The 22,181-nt window shown below is 43.6% G+C and overlaps 1 protein-coding gene across 3 annotated transcripts in view; it reads right to left on the bottom strand.

Moving 5' to 3' along the window:
• The window catches only part of KIF26B (kinesin family member 26B), a 510,304-nt gene that overhangs the window by 59,741 nt on the left and 428,382 nt on the right, over positions 1-22,181 (bottom strand). For all 3 annotated transcript variants that reach the window (XR_014817492.1, XM_021064467.2, XM_021064468.2), the window contains 2 exons: positions 20,438-20,621; positions 2,050-2,209 (listed from right to left, as the gene is read on the bottom strand). Coding sequence is in view for 2 of the 3 variants with exons in the window: in XM_021064467.2 (XP_020920126.2) it covers positions 2,050-2,209; positions 20,438-20,621 (344 nt within the window). In the remaining variant the exon portion in view is untranslated. The remainder of the gene's footprint in view (positions 1-2,049; positions 2,210-20,437; positions 20,622-22,181) is intronic.

Here is a 22,181-nt window from a genome sequence, read left to right as displayed (position 1 = left end):
AAAGGGAGGAAGGGACCAGACACAGACAGATGTCTGCAGAGAACAGTGAACGGAGGTTTTTCACTTTGTCAGCCCTCCCAAGGGGGCAGGTAGCTGGTCGCTGCAGCCAGCTGACGCTAGATATGTTTAATTTAACAAGAGACCTTGAACTATGAATAAAAACAACTCTCAGTGTTTCCCTATATGTTTATAACACACCCCGACGCGAACCAGAAAGAGGTTACTTTATCTAAAGTAAAAGTAATTTCATTTGCTTACATTTGTCCATCCCTCCCACCATCACTTCAACAAATATTTACTGAAGTCATAAAAGCATGTCACTCTACAGAAACAATGTGAGAGATATATAAGTAAAATACATCATCAGTGACCTCATAAGGTGGGATTTTGAATCGCGCCTACCTCACTCACGATCTATTAAGTTGTCACCAAGAGACATGGTCTCCTTTCTATGGATGGGAAAGCAATGGGAGCCAGGAGCTCTTTCCTTTCTTGCTAAGATCTCCAACCTTGACAGCACCTCGCCAGACCTTTCTTTTTTCCCTTCCTCTCTCTTTCTCTCCCTCCTTTCCTTCCTTCCTTCCTTCCTCTCTCTCTTCCTCCCTCCCTTCCTTTCTTCCTTCCATCTCTACAGGTGGACAAAGACACCTGTAGAGATCACACTGAAATTTTGTAAACCTGCCCCTTGAGGTTTTTTTTTTTTTTTTTCTCCTATAAAAGAATCTTCACCGGGCTGGAAAAGCCATTTCCGGGTTTATCCTAGGATTCCAAATTTCGAGAATGGAGGCAGCCAGTATGAACAATCTCTATTGAAGCTCCTAAAGCCAATCTTCCTGGTAGAGAATAAAATCACAGCATGGGTGTCACCTTAGAGCAGAAGGTTAGGAGAACACAAGGACGCATCCCGAATCTCAGTTACTGTAGAACCAACGCCCTGATTGAGCTTTTCCGTCCCACAACAATAACTTACATTTTGTAGGATTTTATAGATTATAAAAATGATTCCATGGGCTGTGTATTTGTTTACTCCTCATGGCAGCTCTGTAAGGTCGGTGTTATTCCCATTTAAACAAGTTAGGATAGGCTCAACCAGATTATTCTTATTGGTTATTGGCTATGGTACTACAAATTTTACAAAACCTGGTCACACACATATCACTCTGAGCCTCTATCCTCGTGATAGAGATAAGATATATAGCTACAGCCCTCAGTATATGCGATGCAAAGGTTCGGATAGCCAGTGAAAGCTGCAGCAGGACCTTGGCAGGGCCTGGAAAAACAGGAGGTCACCCACCTCCCCATCACCGCACTGTCCAGTGGCAGTGGGGTGATGGCAGTGAGGGTGGCTCCAGAGCTGGGTCCTCATGGACGCAGATAATATGGCAAGGCTTTGGCTATTCCAGACATAGGAGCAGTTCTAATTTCACTTCCTGGGAGCACATAACAGATCTAGGGAAAGGATCTTGGAAGTGAAATAAACATCTGCATTATCCTGGTGGGTGATACCTTCCCAAGCTTTTTAAGTTCTCCTAAATAGGGTTGCCAGATAAAATGCAGGATGCCCATACAGCTCATTCAATTTGGGAGGCATACTTATACTAAAAGATATTTGTTGTTTATCTGAAATTCAAATTTAAGTGGGTATCCTGTATTTTTATTGGCCAAATATGGCAGCTCCTCCTAAGGGAAGGGTAATTCAACCTACACCCCTTGCTCTCATCCCTGTACAGCATCTGTACAAGGGCGATAATCATTTACCAGGGGCAATCGTGACTGGAGACCTCAACTGAGATAACTTCCTGTTACTACTGACTTGAGAAGCCTAATGTCAGGATGGGGACAAATTTAAGTATTTTCATGGCTTTTGCATTTGGAAGCTCATGCGTACACAACTGTTAGCAAAGGCTGGTCTCTGGCACTGAACTCACAATGTGGTCCAGACGGTTCTTCTAACACCCCCCTCCCCAGATGTCACGGAACTGAGAGCCCCACACCCAGCTCGGCTCCATGCTTACCTCACCCCATTCTTTGAGTAGAAGCGTCACTTACTTGTATGGGATGTGTTTGCTGCCGTTGACGAGAGCCAGGATGACATTGCCCAGGGCGGACAGTGAGAGGCACAGTCCTGAGCCTCCTTCCCGATTTTTGCTAAGAGCTTTCACACAGCTGCCCAGATCAATGAGGTGCAGGCGGCTGCGGCCTCCAGACACTGTCACGGGGGAAAAGACAAGAGAAGAAAGAAGCGGTTACGTTCTGGCAAACACTTGTCTATCCTTCATGTAGCTCCTTTGGACATCTGAGGGGAGAAAAAGAGGACACAAAAGGTTGAAGTTCAGGACCTAGTAGGAAACTCCCACAGCACACAGCATGGTCCTCTTAAATTCTGTCCACTGCACATCACTGACCTTCCAAAACCTACCGATATTCTTACTGTAAATAATTCCTGCAGGTTGAATTGGATGAAATTTCAGAGAGAGGGCAAATGTCTAATAAAAGGAGGATAAACTTTGTACCTATGTGCCCTGTGTGTAGCAGGATTCGGAATACTATACTACACTCTAAATACCAATTCTAGATGATACCCCTTGTAAGTGGAAACTGATCAGATTAAAACATGAATAGCCTATAAGGGATTATCTGCTTTGATCATCACAGAGACTGTGACCCAAAGCTCAGCCAGCTATCAGATTGCTACCCCAAGGTAAAAGCAGGACGTAATGACCAGGTGCAGAGACAGGGAAGACCCAAATATCTGCTGAGTATCTGCCAAGCGCCAGGTGCTGCACATACATCAGTCTCACTCAGTTGCTATGGCAAAAGCATCACCTTGCTCATGAGCACTTCCACTTCTAGCCTAGATGAAGTAACGGGGACCAGATTATTCCTCCTACATGAAATAACCCAAAAAATATCAAAATGTACAAAACAACCCTTTGCAAGACACTAGGTGTCCATCGGCAAAACACAGTGATCTCTGAGATGCTGGGAAACAAGGGAGGTGAGCACTACCTGATTCCCAGCTTACTGCTTTGAGACAGTTTTCAGGCCACACCTCAGAGAGGAGACTCAGGAGGAGGAGAAAGAGCTGAAAGTCCAGGGGACCGAGGTGGCCAAAGCTTACGGGACAGAGTCCTGGGGAGCAGAGAACTGGAAATTTGTAGCAGGTCTCCTCAAGTATTCAACCCAGTACTGATCAGAACAGACATGTGAAGAAACTACCCATGGCTGGAGAACTGACCACCTGAAGCGATTAAGGTAACAGTGCACAGCACTCATGTATAACCAGGAATGGGGCTTGCTCCCAATAGCCGGACTGGAAAACCCCAAGATTAACAGAGCATTGGGCAGAGTATCCACAAGGGGCTTACTTTAGTAGTCAGGAACACTTAGCCCTAGACTGAGAATTGACTGGGCCCCACCTTAACAAATCTTAAAAGTTAGACAGTATAGGATCCAACTGTTTCCAAATAACTTAATTGCATCCCTAAACAAAACTTAGGAACATTTGAAAAATATAGAAATGTCCAGCACCCAATCAAAAATAACCAGGCCTGCTCTACATCAAAACTACTAGGACTGATAGACTAATTCAGCAAGGTAGCAAGATACAGGATTAACATACAGAAATCAGTTGCATTTCTTTTTTTTTTTTTTTTGTCTTTTTGCTATTTCTTGGGCCGCTCCCGCGGCATATGGAGTTTCCCAGGCTAGGGGTCTAATCGGAGCTGTAGCTGCCAGCCTACGCCAGAGCCATAGCAACGCGGGATCTGAGCCGCATCTGCAACCTACACCACAGCTCACGGCAACGCCAGATCGTTAACCCACTGAGCAGGGGCAGGGATTGAACCCGCAACGTCATGGTTCCTAGTTGGATTCGTTAACCACTGCGCCACGACGGGAACTCCAGTTGCATTTCTTTACACTGACAATGAACTATCACAAAGGAGATGTAAAAAAAAAAAAAATCCCTTTTAAAATCACATTAAAAAAAAAGAATTTAGGATTAACTCTGACCAATGAGGTGAAGATTTATTTATTTTTTTTGTCTTTTTGCGATTTCTTGGGCTGCTCCCTTGGCATATGGAGGTTCCCAGGCTAGGGGTCTAATTGGAGCCATAGCCACAGGCCTATACCACAGCTCACAGCAACGTCAGATCCTTAACCCACTGAGCAAGGCCAGGGATCGAACCCACAACCTCATGGTTCCCAGTCAGATTCGTTAACCACTGTGCCACGATGGGAGCTCCAAGGTGAAGAATTTATAAGCTGAGAACTATAAAACATTAATAAAGGAAATCAAAGATGTTTCAAAGATATGGAAAGATACCCCATGCTCTTGGATTGGAAGAATTAATATTGTGAAAATGGCCAAACTACCCAAATCTGGAGATTTAGAGATTTAATGTGATTCCAGTCAAATTACTCAGGACATTTTTCATAGAACTAGAACAAATAATCCTAAAATTGATATGGAACCATAAAAGACCCAGAATTACCAGAGCAATCCTGAGAAAAAAGGAAAAATCAGGAGGCATGACCCTCCCAGCCTTCACACAATACTACGAAGTTACAGGAATCAAAACAGCACGGTATTGGCACAAAAGAACAGACATATGGATACAGAATAGACAGCCCAGAAATAAAGCTACACATCTATGGTGAATTAATCTTTGACAAAGGAGGCAAGACTATATAATGGAGAAAAGACCGTCTTTTCAGCAAATCGTGTTGGGAAAGTTGGACAGCTTCTTGTAAATCAATCAAGTTAGAACACACCTTTGCATCATAAACAGAAATAAACTCAAAACGGATTAAAGACTTAAATATAAGACATGACACTATAAAACTCCTAGAAGATAATATAGGCAAAACATTTTCTGACACAAATCATACAAATGTTTAAGTCAGTCTTCCAAGGCAATACAAATAAAAGAAAACAAACAAATGGTACCTCATCAATCTTACAACCTTTTGTACAGAAAAGGAAACCATAAACAAAATAAAGACAACATACAGACTGGAAGAAAATATCTGCAAATGATGGGACGAACAAGTGATTAATTTCCAAAATATACATACAGCTCAAGTAACTCAAAAAAACAAAAACAAAAAAAACAGAAAATAAAAAACAAAACCAATCAAAGAATGAGCAGAAGACCTAAATAGACATCTCTCCAAAGAAGACACACAGATGACTAAAAGGCACATGAAAACATGCTCAACATTGCCAATTATTACAGAAATTCAAGTCAAAAGAACACTGAGGTACCACCTCACACTGGTCAGAATGGCCATCATTAAAAAGTATACAAATAACAATGCTGGAGAGGATGTGGAGAAAAAGGAACCCTCCCACACTGTTGTAAACCAGTGCAGCCACTATGGAAAACAGTATGGAGGCTCCTCAAAAAGCTAGAAACAGAGCTGCCATATGATAGAGCAAGCCCACTCCTGGGCATGTATAAACAAAACTATTGAACAAAACTATAGTTTGAACAAAACTATAGTTCAAAGAGGTACATGCACCTCGATGTTTATAACCAACAATATTCACAATAGCCAAGCCATGGAAACAACCTAAATGTCCTTGACAGAAGAACAGATAAAGAAGATGTGGTACATATATACAATGGACTACTACTAAGCCATAAAAAAGAATGAAATAATGCTATTTGTAGCAACATGGATGCAACTAGAGATTCTCATACTAAGTGAAGTAAGTCAGAAAGAGACCAATACCATATGATAGTACTTATATGTAGAAGCTAAAATATGGCACAAATGAATCTAGCTACAATGCAGAAACAGGCCTGCAAAGAAGCAAGAAAATGACACTATAGTGAAGAGATAGTTGAAACCAACTCTGAACTGATATAGATATTACAATTGGTAGAGAACAATGTTAAAACAGTTATGACAGTATTTAAAATGTTCAAAAAGTTAAACAGACATGTTAACAGACATGGAGTTTATTTTAAAATAGGCAAATCAAGTCTTTAGAAATAAAAACTACATTGTGTGAGATGAAAAATATACTGGATGGGATTAACAGCAGATTAGACACTGCAGGAGGAAAGACTGGTAAATTTGAAGATGTGGCAATAAAAATGATCCAAATGACATACAGAAAAAATTTAAAACAAGCAAATACACAAAAAACAGATCCAAAAAAAAAAAAAGAGTTCTAGGACATACTTCAAATGTCCTAGTATGTGTGTGTAATTGGAGTCTTTGAAGAGAAAGACATAGAGGGTAGTGCAGATAAAATATTTAAAGAAATAATGGTCAATACTTACCCAAATTTAGTGAAAAACATCAACCCACAGATCCAAACAGCACAAGAAACATAAAGAAAAATACGCTAAGGAACATAATAATCAAACTGCCTAAAACAGGTAAACATAACAACCAAACTGCCTAAATAAATAAATAAATACATAATAATCATACTGCCTAAAACCAATGATGATGAGAGAAATCTTTTTTTTTTCTCCTCTTCTCTTTTTAGGGCTGCACCTGCAGCATATGGAGGTTCCCAGGCTAGGGATCCAATCAGAGCTACAGCTGCCGGCCTACACCACAGCCACAACAACATCAGAACCGAGCTGCATCTGCGACCTACACCACAGCTCACAGCAATGCTGTATCCTTAACCCACTCAGTGAGGCTAGGGATTGAACCTGCAACCTCATGAACTTAGATTTTTTTTCCACTGTGCCACTATGGAAACTCCCCCCCCCCTTTTTTTTCTTTTTTGGATGTGAGAAATCTTGAAAATAGCCAGAGGGGTAAAATTATATTACATGTAAGGGAACAAAGATAAAAATGAATACAAATTTCTTGGAAATAATACAAGTGAGGAGACAATGGAGCAACATTTTAAAAGTAGTGGAAACTGTCAAACTAGAGTTATACACCCAACCAGAGAATCATTCTTAGATAAAAGGGAAATAAAACCTTTTTCAGACTTAAAAAGGCTGAAAGAATTCATCATAAAGGCTATACACAAAAGAATGAAGAGCTTTGGAAGTGACAACTATGAGAATAAATATATGCTTTCTTCCTGTTATTTAAACAAGCTAGTTACTCTTAAAGCAAAAATAACAATATAATGTGTGGTTTATAACATATGCAATATAATAACAATATAATATAATATAATAGCAATATAATGTGTGGTTTATAACATGCAGAATTAAAATGTTTGACAACAACAGCACAAAGGTTGGGGTGGAGAATTGAAAGGACTCTATCGTAAGGTTCTTATTCTGGTCATGAAGTGGTATAATAACACTTAAAAGTAGACTGTGATAACTTAAAGATGTGTATGACAAATCCTAAAACCATCACTAAATAATAAAGAGTCACAGCTAAAAATCCAACAAAGGATATAAAGTGGAATCATTTAAAATGTCCAATAAATTCAAAAGAAAGCAAATAAAATGAAAACGAAAACAAAGAACAGATGGGTTGAATAGAAAACCTACAGAAAAATAATACTTTGGGCCACACCGTATGAATTATCATATTAAATGTAAAGAGTCTGAATACCATGATTAAAAAGTAGGTATTGTCACATTCCATAAAAAAGCAAGACTCTACTATATTCTCCCTATGATGAATGCACTTCAAATACCAAGAAACAATAGGTTGAAAATCTAAGTATGAAAAAGACTGTAATATGCAAACAGTAGCTATAAGAAAACTGGGGTGTCTCTATAAATATCAAACAAAAGAAACTTGAGACAAAAATATAACTAGAGGGAAAGAAGGACATTTTTAGTGACAAAGGGTACAATTCATCAGAGAGGTCATAACAAAAAATGTTTATGCATCTAGTAACAGAAGTGCAAATACATGAAGTAAAACTGATAGAATTGCAAGAATAAACAGGCAAGTCCGTAACTAGAGTTGGAGACTGCAAATACCTCCTTGGCTCAGTAACTTATATAACAAGTAGACAGAAACCCAGTAAGGAGATAGAAGATTTCAACAACACTATCAACCAACTCATTCTACTTGACATTTATAGAACATTCAACCCAACAGCAGCAGAATGCATGTTCTTTTGAAGTGCACACAAAACATTTACCAAGATAGACCATATTGTTATATAAAACATTCTAAATACATTTTAAAAGATTCATATCATTCAAAATATGCTCTCTGACACACTAGAATTAAATTGGAAGTCAATCCAGAAAGTTATCTGGAAAATTCCTAAATATTTTGAAACTCAACAATACAGCTCCGAATAACTTGGAGTTAAAGAAGAAATCAAAATAGAGATTGGAAAGTGTTTTTAAGAGAATGAAAATGAAAACACAACTTATCCAAATTACTGACATGCCCTTAAAGAAGTACTTAGGAGGGAATTTATACTATTAAACGCCTATATCAGAAAACAACAGAGGTCTCAAATAAATTACCTCAGCATCCACTTTAATAAATTAGAAAAAGATGAGCAAATTAAAGGCAAAAGAGCAGAAAGGAAATAACATAACAGTAGAAACCAATGAAATAAAAATTTAAAAACAATAGAAAAAAATCAATCAAACCAAAAGCTGGTTCTTCGAGGTCAATAAAATTGATAAATCTCCAACACGACTGATCAGCAAAGAAGGAGAGAAGAGACATAAATTACCAATGTCAGGAACAAAAAAAAAGTGGCCTCACTATGGTTTCTATGAACATAAAAAAGACAATAAAGAAACATTATACCAGTAAATTAGACAATTCGAAAGAATGAGCAAATTTCTTAAAACATATAAAGTACCAAAGCTCACTCAAGTAGTAGTAGATAATGTTAATAGCCTTATACTGCTAAAGAAACAGACTCTGTAGTTAACAACCTTTCCTCATGGAAAACAGCACAGTCAGCTGCACTGGTAAATTCTACCAAACATTCAAGGAAGAAATAATATCCATTTTGCACACATTCTTCCTGAAAATTCTCTCCAATTAAATCTATGAGGCTAGGATTACCCTGATATGAAAAACAGACAAAGATATTACAAGAAAAAAATTGAAGACCAATAGCCTTCATGAACACTGATGTAAAATTTCTAAACAAAATGTTAGAGAGCCATACTAGAAAACTGCATTTAGGAACATATTAAAAAGGATTTTATAGGAGTTCTTGCTGTGGTGCATTGGGTTAAGAATCCAACTGCAGTGGCTCGGGTCATTGTGGAGGCATGGGTTCAATCCCCAACCTGGTGCAGTGGGTTAAAGGATCTGGCACTGCCACAGCTGTGGCACAAGACGCAGCTGCAGCTGAGATTCAGTCCCTGACCCAGGAACTTCCATATGCCATGAGTGTGGCCACAAATTTTTTTTTTAAAAAAAGGATTTTCTACCATGAGGATTTATCTCTGGAATGCAAGGTTGGTTAACAAAAAATTAATCTATCGTTATAATTTACCATATTAACAAACTAAAAAGAAAAATTATATGATTCTCTCAGTAGATGCAGATACAGTGTTTAGCAAACTCCAACAACCATTACTGATAAAAATGCTTGGCAATATATAAATCAAAGGTGATATCCTCTGTTTGATTAAAAGTGTCTAGGAAAAACATACAGCCAATTGCATTCTTTTTTTTTTTTTGCTATTTCTTGGGCCACTCCCTCGGCATATGGAGGTTCCCAGGCTAGGGGTCCAATCGGAGCTGTAGCCACCGGCCTACGCCAGAGCCACAGCAATGCAGGATCCGAGCCGCGTCTGCAACCTACACCACAGCTCAAGGCAACGCCAGATCGTTAACCCACTGAGCAAGGGCAGGGACCGAACCCGCAACCTCATGGTTCCTAGTCGGATTCGTTAACCACTGCGCCATGACCGGAACTCCCCAATTGCATTCTTAATGGTGTAAGACCAAAAGCCTTCCAAGATCAGAAATAAGACAGTGATGTTCACTCTGAGCCTTTCAGTTCAGCTTTATACTGGAGGTTCTAGCCAATGCAATAAGCCAAGAAAAAGAAATAAAAGGTATACAGTATATTATTAAAAAAAAAAAGGCACCTTGCCCAAGATGATGCTGTCAGTGATAGAGCTTGGATTCAAACGTTTAAGACCTGTGCTTTTCATTCACGTGGCCTCAGCCAGTTCTGGAGACGGCAGAGGCTATGAACTGCCTCTTTGTCCCAGGCCCCACTGGCCCAGGGGAGTGTGGCTTTAGCACATCACCCCAGCTCTGGGATCATCTCCCTTTCCAGCCCTAACTTCCCAGGCAGCAGCAGACTCCTACTCCTCAGGCCTCTGGATTCCTACCTTTCCGGGGGTTGGAGGGCAGCTCACACCAGCAGCCCACCTCCTATTGCTCTAGGAGAAGCACCATTCCACTCTGCATGGAGGAAAAACAGCAAAGGTAGAAATCACGACTTCCCAAGGCCATTGTGGAAGCCGGGTCACCTGAGCCAAAGTGGAAAAGATTGGCTGGGAAAGCTGATGCAGGAGGTGGGATGAGGGTGGGTCCGGGTCCTGGCGGATGGCAAAGCACAGGCAGGCAGCATCTGGAATCCACTCACACATCCGGAAACTGCTCCTGTCTGGACCCCAGCCTTGTCTCTGCCCAGCCCACCCTCTGCTTCCACACCTAGTACTGAGCAAAAATGTACAGAGAGCACAGCATTTCAATCCGGGGTCTCCAGTGACTCTGGCAAAGCACCGTCCACATTAAGGATGCTACATTGTGTTTACCTCCAACTTTCCCCAGCAAAAACCCTTAAAAAGAAAGATAAAATGTGCAACTTCTCTTTTATTCCATTTTGCATCATGCGAGATCAGGCCACTGGCAGCACGGAAGGGAAAGAGTTCTTTCTAAAGCAAAATATCATCTGTTTTGCAACCTAATTATATAGACAGGAGAAGCTCAGATATTTCATGCGTGCCGCAGATTAAAGGGCAAAGACAGGGACCAATTTGGACTTTCAGAGTCTAATAGTCCATTTGATGTAATGGAATAAAATGCATAATGTACATGCAGTAAAGGAGAACACGGAGAACAAAAGGCACAGTTTAGACGGCACTGAAGACTAATATCATAAAACACCTATAATTACACCTGCATGACTCAAAAGTGAGAGTCACATTTTAAACAATGGAAAATCAACTTCACTCTATACCCACTGGAGTTTCAATCATCACAGAATTGTGAATTTCACACCTGGTGCTGCATCTGGAATGGTGCAGAGCGAGTGAGCACAGGCCATCTGCTCTTACCAAATATTTCCATTACTACAGGTGGCTGGAGAGAAAGTAGTTCTAGAATCAATGAACAAAACAGGTGTTAATAAACAGCAGGTAAGAAGCAGGTACCTCATCAACTTTTCAGATTTCCGAGGTCACAGCTGCAAGGTTGAGGAACATAACCCAGTCTGCCTTGAGACCCTTTATTTATATTCTAATATGTGTTTTTCTTTCTTCCTTCCTTCCTTTCTTTCTTGCCTTTTTAGGGCCGCACCTGAGGCATGTGCAGGTTCCCAGGCTAGGGGTCCAACTGGAGCTATAGCTGCTGGCTTAGGCCACAGCCACAGCAACATGGGATCCAAGCTGCATCTGTGACCTACACCACAACTCACGGCAACACTGGATCCTTAACCCACTGAGCGAGGCCAGGGATCGAACCTGCATCCTCATGGATGCTAGTCAGGTTTGCTAACTGCTGAGCCACAACAGGAACTCCCTCTAATATGTGTATTTCAAGTCTAGACTTGGACCCTGTGAAATCACCCCCACGGCTTCCTCTCCCACAGGAAGCAATGTACAAATGTATCCCACTCCTGAGCCTGCACGACTCACCCAGCTCACATGCACAGTGCCAGGAAATGCTAAATTCTTCTAAAACCGCTTAATTCCTATGACATTCCTGTAGTGTAAGAATTGGCTCCATTTGATGGATGAGGAAACTGAGCTTCCCAGATGTTAACTAAATCACTCCAGATCTGATAAAAAATTAGTGCTATATCTAAGATGAAAATCCAGAGCGAACCATAAAGCATGTAGAAACTCTTTTAACTCACTTTCCCCTAAATCCGTGGTTCCCAGACTTTGCTGCATGTCAGAATCACCTTGGATCTTTAGAATCTATGGATGCCTAAACCCTACTCTCCCAAGCTTTCTAATTTGATCGCTCTGGAGTGTGACATGGGCATTGGGATTCAGTGAAAAGCTCTCCAGGTGAGTCTCTTGTGCAGCAAAGTTTGGGAGCCATGGTTTTGCCACCTGGCCGGGTTAACCAAGGCCCTCCATCACCAGCATTGGGCATGCTGTCCACTGTCCGCTACTTATGACACGTGCTGGCTGCTGTTCTCTAGTTTGTCTCTGCACTTTTGCTCCAAGAGGATGAGCTGTACACTCATCAACAGGGCAACTGAGTTTCCTCTTAAACCTAATTATGCCACTTGTTCTTGATGTTGCAAATAGAAATATAATCAACTAGTATGTAAACCAATAAAATATGATTATGTAAAGAGAGTTAACTTTTTTAAAAAGGTGAACTTAACGCTCTGGAAAGATGTGGTTAAAAAGAGTTAATTTTTGAAACAAAGAGGCGGAATTAGGTGTGAATGAGAAATTAGAGACTGGAAAACATTTTAAGGATCTAGAAAGTCTATACCCAGTGAGCTGCGTAAGTGTTTCTTAAGTTCTTGAACGACTCAGAAGAAATTGAGGGAGTTCCTGTCGTGGCTCCGTAGTAATGAATCTGACTAGGATCCATGAGGACATGGGTTCGATCCCCGGCCTTGCTCAGTGGGTTAAGGATCCGGTGTTGCCGTGAGCTGTGGTGTAGGTTGCTGACGCGGCTTGGATCTGGTGTGGCTGTGGCTGTGGTGTAGGCTGACAGCTGCAACTCCAATTTGACCCCTAGCCTGGGAACCTCCGTATGCCATGGGTTCGGCCCTAAAAAGACCGAAAAAAAAAAAAAAGAAGAAGAAGAAACTTAAAGCAAAAAGCAGACCATTATCAACATACATGTAGTTTATAAAAGTCAGAATCTAAAGCTGAAAACTCATCTCATGGCCCTGTATCAGAAGACTGATGAATAAAACACACAACTGTATGTTTTAAGTTGAAAATGTTTATGACATGAATGTATTCTTTTTTTTTTTTTTCTTTTTATGGCCGCACCTGTAGCATATGGAAGTTCCCCAGGCTAGGGGCTGTATCAGAACTGCAGCTATGGCCCACGACACAGCCACAGCAACCCAGGTCCAAGGCGCATCTGCGACCTACATCACAGGTTACGGCAACAACAGATCCTTAACCCACTGAGTGAGGCCAGGGATTGAACCTGAATCTTCACAGACACTACATCGGGTCCTTAACCCACCGAACCACACCTGGAACTCCACATGTATCCTTTTATATGATTCCCCTCCCCCCATTTTTTTTTTTTTTTCTTTTTTAGGGCCACATCTGTGGCCTATGGAAGTTCCCAGGCTAGGGGTTAAATCAGGGCTGCAGCTGCCAGCCTACGCCACAGCCACAGCCACACGGGATCTGAGCTTCATCTGTGACCTACAGCGCAGCTCACAGCAACACCAGATCCTTAACCCAAGAGTGGAGCCAGGGATTGAACCTGCATCCTCATGGATCCTAGCTGGGTTTGTTAACCACTGAGCCATAATGGGACCTCCTATGTGATCTCCCTTTTTAACTGAACTTTCTCAGTTAACTGACCAACCCCTTCTGACAGCACTGCATAGAGGGCTTCCCTGCATTCACACCACCTGATTGCACGAAGGTAACAGAACGGTCTTTTTCTGAAACCGCTGCTCTAGGTAAGAGAGAAATCCACTCACTTTAATACACAGCACACGTGCCATCGGCGTGACACCCAAGGACTGATGTACGGACACGCTCCTTGGCTGTGGAGGACAGGTGCCAGGGAACAGGGGACTCTGTCCTTAGGGAGTTTGTCGTCAGCTGGGGCTTAGACAAGCCCAGAATGACTGAGACAGATGATAAAGCAGTGGCTTAACCTCTCCCACTTCACATCTCCCTGCTCTGGGGCTTAAAAGAGGAAGATATTTCACAAAGGGGAGAATCTGAAAGGTTTATGGAGAGGCAGATCCAGGGGGAAGTGGGGCATAGACACGTTTTTTATTTTTAATTTTTATTTTATGTAAGGCCACACGTATGGTGTATGGAAGGTCCCAAGCCAGGGATTGAATCTGAGACACAGTTGTGACCTGAGCTGCAGCTGTGGCAATGAGGGATCCTTTCACCCCCTGTGCTGGGCTGGGGATTGAACCCACACCTCCACAGCAAAGCCAGCTGCTACTGTTGGATTCTTAACCCACGGCACCATGGTGGGAACGCCAAGGCTTTTTATTGTTGACGTTATTGTTCCTTCCCTTGCATGCCTTCCAAGAGCAGGCAGCCCTGACTTTGATGGTAGGAGAGATTGAGAATAAAAGCATGAGAAGATGATTGATGGGGTCTGATTGGTGAGGTCCCAGAAGCAGCAGAAGGGGACAGGATAAGGAAGTAAGGAGCTGAGGATGGCAGCCCAATGGGGAAGGTGCGGGGGAGACCGAGGTCCAGGCACAAGGAGATTTCAAAGCTACGAGGACAGAAGCTGAGGTCATAGCCAGACTGACTCTTTCTTCTTAAACAGGAAGCTGGTTGTCTGCTGCAAGTGGTAGAGCGGGGGCCTCAGGCTTGCAGAGAAGGTCGGGAACAGCTGCTCTGATGGAGAGGTTGGGGAGGCCAGGAGACATCACTATGGCAACTCCAGGCTGCACGGTTTGAAATACGGTCTCCTGGCCAAAGAGTTTATTTTTTATGTTTTGGTTTTTTTTAGGGCTGCCTCTGTGGCATATGGAGGTCCCCAGGCTAGGGGGAAAATCAGAGCTGCAGCTGCCAGCCTATACCACAGCCACAGCCACACCAGATCTGAGCCACATCTGCGACCTATGCCACAGCTCACGGCAACGCCAGATCCTTAACCCACTGAGTGGGACCAGGGATCAAACCTGGGTCCTCATGGATACCAGTCAGGTTTGTTACTGCTGAGCCACAACGGAAACTCCCCAAAGACTTAAAAAATTATATTTTGAATATCTAAAATCATCAAACTGTCACTTCACTCTTGACCAAGGGGGACACAAGAGCCCTGCAGTGTCACCCCCTCTGCCCGGCCCCGCCTCTCTGTGTGGCCATCCTCACTGCACATCATATAGAAGCAACGTTTAGAAGCTTCGTTAGAAGCATCCTCAGCCTTGTTTAGAAGCAATGTTTTTTTTTCCTAGATCCCTTTGCCCACATCTGCCCTCCCAAATAATGGATCTCTAGAGTCCTGTGGACCACACAGCCCTGGACAAGGCATCAGTGAGGCAGGCCATTCCAAGACACAAGAAAGAATGGCTGGTGGTCAAGAGCCACCAAGATGAAGGGAAGAGTCCCATCAGCCTTGTAAACAGATCAGCGTCCCTGTCCCTGTACGCTGGTTCATGTGCACACACATGTGTGTGCCCGTGTGCTCATACTGTGCACGCCCAGCCAGCCCAGCCCTCACTGGGCCTCTGGGCTTCCCGTGGAGGCAAAACAGTGAACGAACAAACCAGAAAGCTGGTGTCCTTCTTAACTCTGGGCAGTATTTGCTTGCAAGCTTAGATTATTCATCCAAATGATTTTTTTTTTTTTTTTTTTGTCTTTTGGCCATTTCTTGGGCTGCTCCTGTGGCATATGGAGGTCCCAAGCCAGGGGTCGAATCGGAGCTGTAGCCGCCAGCCTACACCAGAGCCACAGCAACTCGGGATCTGAGCCGAGTCTGCAACTCACACCACAGCTCACGGCAACACCAGATCCTTAACCCACTGAGCGAGGCCAGGGATCGAACCCTCAACCTCACGTTCCTAGTCGGATTCGTTAACCGCTGAGCCACGACGGGAACTCCCACATGATGTTTTTAAAGCCATCTTTATCAATAGGCCTTGTACAATTCTGCATCGTGAACGTACTCCACTCAAGTATTCCACCAGCACCATCTTGCCTTGGACTCTTACTTCACCCATCTTTACAGGGAGCAGCTCCTAGGTATTACAGTTTTAAGAGGGTTTCCTCAGTGCTGGAATTCCCAAGGGGATTCTCAAGCCCTTACAGATCTAGCTTAGCAAAGCAGCAGGAGGCTCCCCCGATGGGTGAAGAATCAGCCCCAGCACTGCTCCCCAAACCTTTCAGCCAGGAAGTCTTTTCAGCTTCACCTTGTGCCACCTGCAAAACTGTGATCCATCAACACCGAATGTTCTTTTCGTTCTTGCCTGGACATGTGGAACACACTTTTTTCTGTCCACTTCTATGTGTGCTTGTGTATGTGTGTGTGTGTGTGTGTAACACACACACGTGTGTATAAGATGCAAATGCCCATATATACAGGGTGTGTTTAGTTCTTTCAGCAGAGATTTCTTTGAATCCATCATCTCTGCTTCTAATGGCCAGTTAGCAGCAGATCGCTCTGCTCTGCTTCCCTGTGGGGTGACTGATTAATAAACTTGCCCTTAATTGAGTTCTGGCTGCCAGGTCCACAGGGATTATTACTTATATGTAAATAAACAAAATTTCCATTTTAAACAACACTCCAAATCTCCTCATTATATTTGAAACAGATGCAAATGCACTGAAGCCAAGCCAGCCCTGGACCGGGAGGCTGTGTGCACGCTGACCTGGCGTCCCTTTCTCACAGGAAGCCAGGTGCTGTGGCAGCAGGTGACACCCCCAGATCCTTCGGGGCTGACCCCCACTTTGGCTTGGATGCCTCCCTTCGCTTGGTTCTCATCTCCAGATCCATCAGAAAGTACTTAACGAGGTTTGGGAAGCCATGAGGGGCATTTGCCTTTTAACTGGAATGTATTATTTAAAAGCAATTCCCTTTCACAATTGCGAAAGAGGACGAAGATGGATTTTTTTTGTTAAATATTTAAGAAGCGCCCAGAACTTGTGAAGGGCGGATGTGGGTGGATGGTCAGGCGGGGGGACTGTCCCCGCCTACAGTTTTGTGGACGCAACACCTTCCATTCTTAGAGTGGAAATAATTTAATTAACGCTTTCTTTGTCTTCGAGATGCCAATCTATTTTCGGATTCTGAGAGTAGAACCGGGGAAGAAAGTGCAAAACTGAAAAGAAGGTTGTTTTAGCTTTTGGGGTAAAACCCAAAAGATGGTTTCCTTTCTCCTGGGTTTTTCGGCCCAGAGTCGCTTGGAAGCTGTTTGGCTCCAGATTGAGACCCTGTGCAAGTCACCCTGTGATGAAAGCACAAGAATCTACGGCGGGGTTTGATTATGCTTATCCCTGGCGGCTTAAAAGAATAAAATAAACATTTTTCAGACTCCCACAGTCACGCTGCTAAGACCTAACCCAGGGGACAAAACAACAACAACAACAACAACAAAAAAAAAAAACCAGTGAGGGCGGGATTGAAAGTCAGCCCCCAGCTTGTTAGGAGAGCTGGTGGATGAAATTCTGTGACAGATGTTCAAGATCTGGATCTTTTCATCCCTATCTTAATCCCCCATTTCCTTCTTTATGCACGTTTTTCTAAACAGAAGGACTAAGCGTGATGGGAGCCCTTCACTGAGCAACAATCTCCCCCGAAAGACTCCCACTGAAAATCTTCAGCCCAGCCCCGGTCAGACCTTCATCCTCATTCCTGTTGTCAAGAGGGATCTGATGTGCTGATGGCACATCTGCCTGGGTACCAGCAAGAGCCACTACCTCTGGACTCCTAGGTGGCAGCCAGTACAGGAAGCCGAGGCTGCAGGTGGGGCCCGGATTTGTTGGAACTCCGGCCCCTGCGAAGATATATGGTGAGATTTCAGTGCTGGGGGTAGGGAAAGGGCACCCCTTTAGGCCAAGTTAAAACTAAAGGAGCAGGCAGCAGGGCAAGTCAGTGAAGGACGGACACATGCAGCCACATAGACGCATCTCCAATGCATTGCATTAAGTGACAGAAGCCACACACAAAAGGGCCACCTGTGGACCACGCGATTCCATTGATAGGATGTTCTGGACGATGGCAAACCTCTAAGGACAAAAGTCTGACGCCGTGGTTGTCAAGGGCTGGCTACTGAGGCAAAAGGGACCTTTATGGGGTGATGGCTCTGTTCTGTATCTTGATACACGACTGAATAGATTTGCCAAAATTCATTTAACGACACTCAAGACGGGTAGGTCTTACTGAATTTAAATTATACCTCATAAGCCTGAACTAGACAAGAGCACTTAAGCAGTAGGAACAAGAACAGGGGCCAACAAAGGCGTTGAGACAGGAGAAAAGAGAGAGCTTCCACTTGTGGGGTGACGGAAGCCCCCAGAGTTAGCTCCAGGAAAACTGGTTTCCAAGTCTTTGGGCAACAAGGAGACGTGGGGATAGACTGGGGAGCCCCTCCACAGACTCAGGCCCCACCTGGAATTAGGTTAACTGATTACCTCTCATTAGTCAATGTGCTTCACAATTTCCAGGCACCAGGGTTAGTTTCCTAACTCAGGGCTTTGGTTTGTTCTCCTAGCATCTAGCATCCTTGAGGCCATTGCTTGGAGGGCACTGGGGGTCAGCTGCCTGTTTGGAAAGCCCCGTAGATGTGGACAGAGTGAGACTCTGGAAGCTGCTGCCTGGTCAGCCCAGCCTGGTGGCCCAACTTGCCTGAGAAAGCCCAGCGAGGTCCACAGATGACTCTGCCATGGCCCAGGATCCCACCTGAGACACGCAGCTGAGCACTGGTGCTCAACTACAGAGCAAGGAGTATATACCGCTTGGCAGACAAAGAATGGAGCCCTGCACCACGGTCGGTGCCAGCTCTGAAAACAGCCAAGAGGATGGGATGGACTGGGAGTGTGTGGGGTTGGTAGAGGCCAACTATTCCATTTAGAATGGATCAGCAATGAGGTCCTGCCGTACAGCACAGGGGACCAACTATATCCAAACACTTGGGATAGAACATGATGGAAGATAATATAAAATAATATAAGAAAAGGAATGTATGATTGGGTCACTTTGCTGTACAACAGAAATTGGCACAACATTATAAATCAACTATACTTGCATTTAACAAAAAAAAAAAAAAGGAAGGAGTTCCCATTGTGGCTCAGGGTTAATGAACCCAACTAGCAGCCATGAAGATGTAGGCTTGATCCCTGGCCTCGCTCAGTGGGTTAAGGATCCGGGGTTGCTGTGAGCTGTGGTGTAGGTTGCAGATGTGGCTCGGATCCCACGTTGCTGTGGCTGTGGTGTAGGCCAGCAGCTATAGCTCCGATTGGACCCCTAGCCTGGGAACATCCATATGCTGCGGGTGCAGGTGTGGCCCTAAAAAGACAAAATAAATAAATATATACAAATTTTTAAAAATTAAAAAAAAAGGGAAATACGAAAAAGAAAAAAGCTGAGAGGACTGCATAAGCATTGAGCTGGGTAGCTGGCGGTGCTGCTTGCTCACAGAACGTAGCCTGGGCATAGGTTTTTACAGAGAAAGGTCACTGCTGGGCATAACCTGAGGGAGGGAGGGAAGGAGGGAGCCAGAATCTGGTTAGTTATTCAAAAGTCTGATTTACAGACTCTCGAAAACCCATGATTTGTTTCTTTCAGGTCCACACAGTGGATTGAAGCTAATGATTAATAACACGGCTGGGGTGCTTTGGCAGATACAAGTCGGTCTTTCATGTTGAGTATCTTTAAGGTTTATGAACAAAAAGATACCATCAAGCAGTTGTTTTGCTTTTTTAAATATGTTCTCTCTTGTTCCCATGGCAATTGCATCCAAAAATTATCTTCACCAAGCCAACTCCTTTCCCTTGGAGGTTCTGAAGCAAACTTCAGCCCAGACTCTGCAATGATCTTGAGTGACATATCAGCGCACTCTACACTGGGGAGAAGGGTCCACATTTTATTTTTTTAAATTTATTTTTCTTATTTAAAAAAATGTTTATTATAGTTGACTTAAAACGTTCTGTCCATTTCTGCCGCACAACAACGTGCCCCAGTTATACGTATATACACATTCGTTTTCTCATATTATCCTCCATCATGTTCCATCCCAAGGGATCGGCTATAGTTCCCTGTGCTCTACAGCAGGACCTCATTGCTTATCCATCCTAAATGGAATAGTTGGCATCTACTCACCCCAGACGCCCCGTCCATCTCACTCCCTCTCCCTCCTCCCTTGGCAACCCCAAGTCTGGTCTCCAAGTCCATGAGTTTGTTTCTTTTCTGTAGACAGGTTCATTTGTGCCGGATATTAGACTCCAGACATAAGTGATATCATAGGGTCTTTGTCTTTCTCTTTCTGACTTACTTCACTTGGTATGAGAATCTCTAGTTCCATCCATGTGGCTGCAAATGGCTCTACATTTTAAAAGGTCACGGCTGCCCTGGAGGAGAGGCTTCTCCCCAAAGCAGGTGGGGAGCAAAGGAGGCAGGAAAGGTAGAGAGAACTTACTTCCCCCCTTGCTGCTCTTCTCCATGCGGTACTGGTAGATGTGCAGCGTGAAGAGCATGTGGGAGTTGCGGAGGTCGTCCTCGTCGCAGTCCTGCTGGTTGCCCCTCCGGGAGGCGATGGCAGCGTCCAGGAAGAAGGCCGCCTTCTCTGCGGTGGGTGCCCGCAGCTCGCTCTGGTTCTGCAACTGGAAGACACAGGGAAGGGCTAAGGCTGCGGGCGGGAGGGTCCGCCCTGTCCATCCTGCATCCTCGGAGGCTGGATGTCCTTCTGGAACCAGCGCCTACACCAGCTTGATGGATTCACCCCTGAAAATGACTGCTGAGCACACGTCTTGGATGAAATCTATTGTCACCAATTTAAGGGGAATCTGTAAACAGCAGGTGTGAAAAGGAAATGGTTGTATGCATGATTTAGAGGGAGCAGGTGTCCTGCCCTGACCTCTGCAGAGGCCAGTAAACCTCTGGAACAAATCCATGTACCTAAGAAAACATTTCAAAGATTAGATTGTTTGGAAGCAGGTAAGTTGCGAAGCGTGAGTTTAGTCCAGACAGTACAGTACAGTGTATCACAAAGGAGTGATAAAACTCAGCTTGAACTCAACTCCCAATTTTTCCAGCTATTTAATTAGAGCCAATTTGAGGCCACCTTTATTAGCATAATTATATATAAGAAGTAAGTGAAAAAGACCTGTAAAAACACCCAAGGTACTCGAATATCTCCTCTATAACATTTTTTTCTTTTTTTTTTGGTCTTTTTAGGGCCACATCCACAGCATATGGAAGTTCCCAGGCCAACCTACACCACAGTTCATGGCAATGCCAGATCCCACTGAGTGAGGCCAGGGATTGAATCTTTGCGTCCTCATGGATACGAGTTGGGTTCATTAACTGCTGAGCCATAATGGGAACTCCTCCTCTATATCATTTAAAAGCTATGGTTTTTTTTTTTTTTTTTTTTTGCTCTTTTAGGGTGGCACCCGCAGCATATGGAAGTTCCCAGGCTAGGGGTCCAGTCAGAGCTACAGCTGCCAGCCTATACCACAGCACATGGCAATGTCAAATCCCCGACCCACTGAGCAAGGCCAGGGATTGAACCCGAATCCTCATGGATACCAGTCAGATTCATTTCCACTGCACCACCACGGGCACTCCTATTTTATCTTTAGTTCCTAAATTCACATTCATGGCATAGTCATTAATTCATTAAAGAAACATTGTGGGCCATGTGTCTAAACCCTATGAGATGCCTTGGCAATTACAGTAAACCTTACTCAGAGCAGCATTATCTGTGAGCATTGGACCAGCCCTCCTTTATCAGGGGGGAACAAATGCTTCTGATTTATTCAAAGAAATGACCTGAGATATGTGCCATAGAGTCAGCACACATTTTGACCATTTTCTATCCTGACTCTAACTGTACCTATACTTCTGAACCGTGAGACCTGATATTTGGAACCTGAGACCATCAAAATCCTCAAGCTTCAAAGAAGAGACTCCCTCTGTCATGCTCATTGCTTTATACTTTCTATGGGAGAAAAATAACCCAAAGACTGTTTAAGATTTTTCAACAAGAAGGAAAGAGAATGTTGGTCTCTTTCTCTTTTGCTTGGTCTTTGGTGAGAGCTTTCACCTCTGCGGAACTTCATTATTGGAGTTAGAACAGGGAGTGGAGGCATTCCTGTTATGGCTCAGTGGTTAATCAACCCAACTAGGATCCATGAGGATGTGGGTCCCATCCCTGGCCT

The sequence above is a fragment of the Sus scrofa genome, chromosome 10 (assembly GCF_054392235.1).
Source record: "Sus scrofa isolate SSC_HxYL_T2T_F1_AM1 chromosome 10, Sscrofa_HxYL_maternal_Yorkshire_Landrace_v2.0, whole genome shotgun sequence".
Classification (NCBI taxonomy): Eukaryota; Metazoa; Chordata; class Mammalia; order Artiodactyla; family Suidae; genus Sus; species Sus scrofa.
Note: the sequence above shows the minus strand (reverse complement) of the source record. Positions and strands in the feature narration are given on the sequence as shown.